General features: G+C 60.2%; 1 protein-coding gene across 1 annotated transcript in view; it reads left to right on the top strand.

The window, feature by feature from the left end:
- LOC107104658 (ephrin type-B receptor 4-like) overlaps positions 1–2,110 on the top strand; it is an 11,621-nt gene that overhangs the window by 5,573 nt on the left and 3,938 nt on the right. Inside the window, exons 5-10 of the mRNA XM_015404705.1 lie at positions 201–349; positions 434–629; positions 704–991; positions 1,067–1,163; positions 1,738–1,793; positions 1,877–1,989. Coding sequence (XP_015260191.1) covers positions 201–349; positions 434–629; positions 704–991; positions 1,067–1,163; positions 1,738–1,793; positions 1,877–1,989 — 899 coding nt within the window. The remainder of the gene's footprint in view (positions 1–200; positions 350–433; positions 630–703; positions 992–1,066; positions 1,164–1,737; positions 1,794–1,876; positions 1,990–2,110) is intronic.

The following is a 2,110-nucleotide window of genomic DNA, read 5'->3' as shown; positions in this document are numbered from 1 at the left end:
TCCCCGCCCCTTTAAAAGCATTTCCCCGCCCCTTTAAAAGCGTTGCCCCCGGCAGCATCCATTAGTCCTGGTGAGCAGGCTCATTAGTCCACGGCGTGTTTCAGCAGGCCGCCATCTGTGTGCAGACGCAGGGCGCTGCCTGGCAGTCCACGCTCAGCTGATGTTAAACAGGCCCTGACCTCTGACCCCTGACCCCACAGGCCCCCCCTCAGCCCCCCGCCACCCGGTCTACCAGCTCAACGACACCACAGTGACCCTGGAGTGGATGGAGCCCGTGGAGCGAGGAGGACGGGCGGACCTGAGCTACCAGCTGCTTTGCTCTGACTGCGGAGCCGCCGGCGCCGCTAAGGTAGGCCCGCTGGACCGGAACCGCCGCGCTGAGCGTCCTGCAGGCTGATTGACACGCTGCTCCCTCTGGTCTCCTCCTCCTCAGCCATCCTGCTCCCCCTGCGGGGACAGCATCCTGTTCCGCCCCGCCCAGTCCGGCCTCACACAGACCCGGGTCCTGATCTTTGGACTCCGCCCACAAACCAGGTACCTGTTCACCATCCAGGCACTGAACGCCGTGTCTGCCTTCAGCCAATCAGAGCCCGCCTCCATCATGATCAACATGACCACCAGCAGAGACGGTAACGCCTCATTACCCACGATGCCTGCTCAGAGAGACGGATGCTGACCGCTGATTGGCTGCTGCTGTCTGTAGTCCCGCCCCCTGTCTCAGGTGTCCAGAGGACGGCGGCGTCAGAGGACAGCCTGTCCATGAGGTGGGACCCTCCGGTGGTCCAGAACGGACAGCAGGTCCAGGAGTACCAGCTGCGTTACAGACGGGCCGACAGAGACGCTCCCTGGGAGTACCTGCGCAGCGGCGCCCCCTCTCTGGTTCTGACGGGTCTGCAGCGGGCCACCCGGTACCAGGTCCAGGTCAGGGCCCAGTCCCAGGCGGGCTACGGGTCCTTCAGCGCCGTCAGCAGCTTCAGCACGCTGCCCGATGGTACCGCCCCCCTCTGACCCGCAGGACGCCGCCACCCCTCGCCGCTCTCCGTTTAAACGCTTCTGTTCTGTTCAGGTGCCGCCCACGCCCAGCTGGTGGTCACTGCCGTCCTCGTCTCCGTGGCGATGGTGATGCTGATCGCCGCGGTAACAGCCGGATTCATCTGCTACCGGTAAGAGAGAGAGAGGATGGTCCCTCCCTGCTGGTGCCCGAGAACAATGGAGGTCATGACCCCCAGAGAGGGGGGGGGGACAGAGCCGTCCTGATAGAGACAGAAATAGACAGTCAGGGTGGGACGTCTCCCTGCAGGAAGCAGAAACTGGACCCTTTGTCTCTCAGCTCCTCTGTCTGTCCCTCTGTCTCCTGTTGTCCTCCAGCCACTCAGCTCCTTCCTGTCTCTCCATCTGTACCTCTTTCTGTCCCTCTGTCTCTGTCTGTCCCACTGTCTGTCTCTCTCCATCTTTCTCTCTGTCTCTGTCTGTCCCTCTCTCTCTGTCTCTGTCTGTCCCACTGTCTGTCTCTCTCCATCTTTCTCTCTGTCTCCTGTTGTCCTCCAGCCACTCAGCTCCTTCCTGTCTCTCCATCTGTACCTCTGTCTCTCTCTGTCTCTTTCTGTCCCTCTGTCTGTGTCTCTCCATCTTTCTCTCTGCCTCTGTCTGTCTCTCTCCATCTCTGTCTCTGTCTGTCCCTCTGTCTCTTGTCCTCCAGCCACTCAGCTCCTTCCTGTCTCTCTGTCTGTCCCTCAGGAAGAGGCGGCGTCCAGCGCGGACGGAGCAGATGGGACACTACCAGATGGGACAGAGTGAGTGTCTCAGCCAATCAGAGCTGGTCATTGTTTGAGCGTTTTGGTGGTCAGCTGATTGACTCCTGCTGCTGTCGTCATAGCGATGAAGGTCTACATCGACCCGTTTACCTACGAGGATCCCAACCAGGCGGTCCGAGAGTTCGCCAAGGAGATAGACGCCTCCTTCGTGAAGATCGAGGAGGTGATCGGAGCAGGTGGGTCATCTGGAAGGTTCTCTGAGAACCGCCTTCAGGAGGAACGTAGAGCTAGAACCACTAGAAATCAATCAGGGACAGAACCTGTTTATACTGATCTATGGGGATGGAGGGATCTGT

This window comes from Cyprinodon variegatus, unplaced genomic scaffold, assembly GCF_000732505.1.
Source record: "Cyprinodon variegatus isolate N-32 unplaced genomic scaffold, C_variegatus-1.0 Scaffold1834, whole genome shotgun sequence".
Lineage (NCBI taxonomy): Eukaryota > Metazoa > Chordata > Actinopteri > Cyprinodontiformes > Cyprinodontidae > Cyprinodon > Cyprinodon variegatus.
This window is presented reverse-complemented; position numbering and strand designations above follow the sequence as displayed.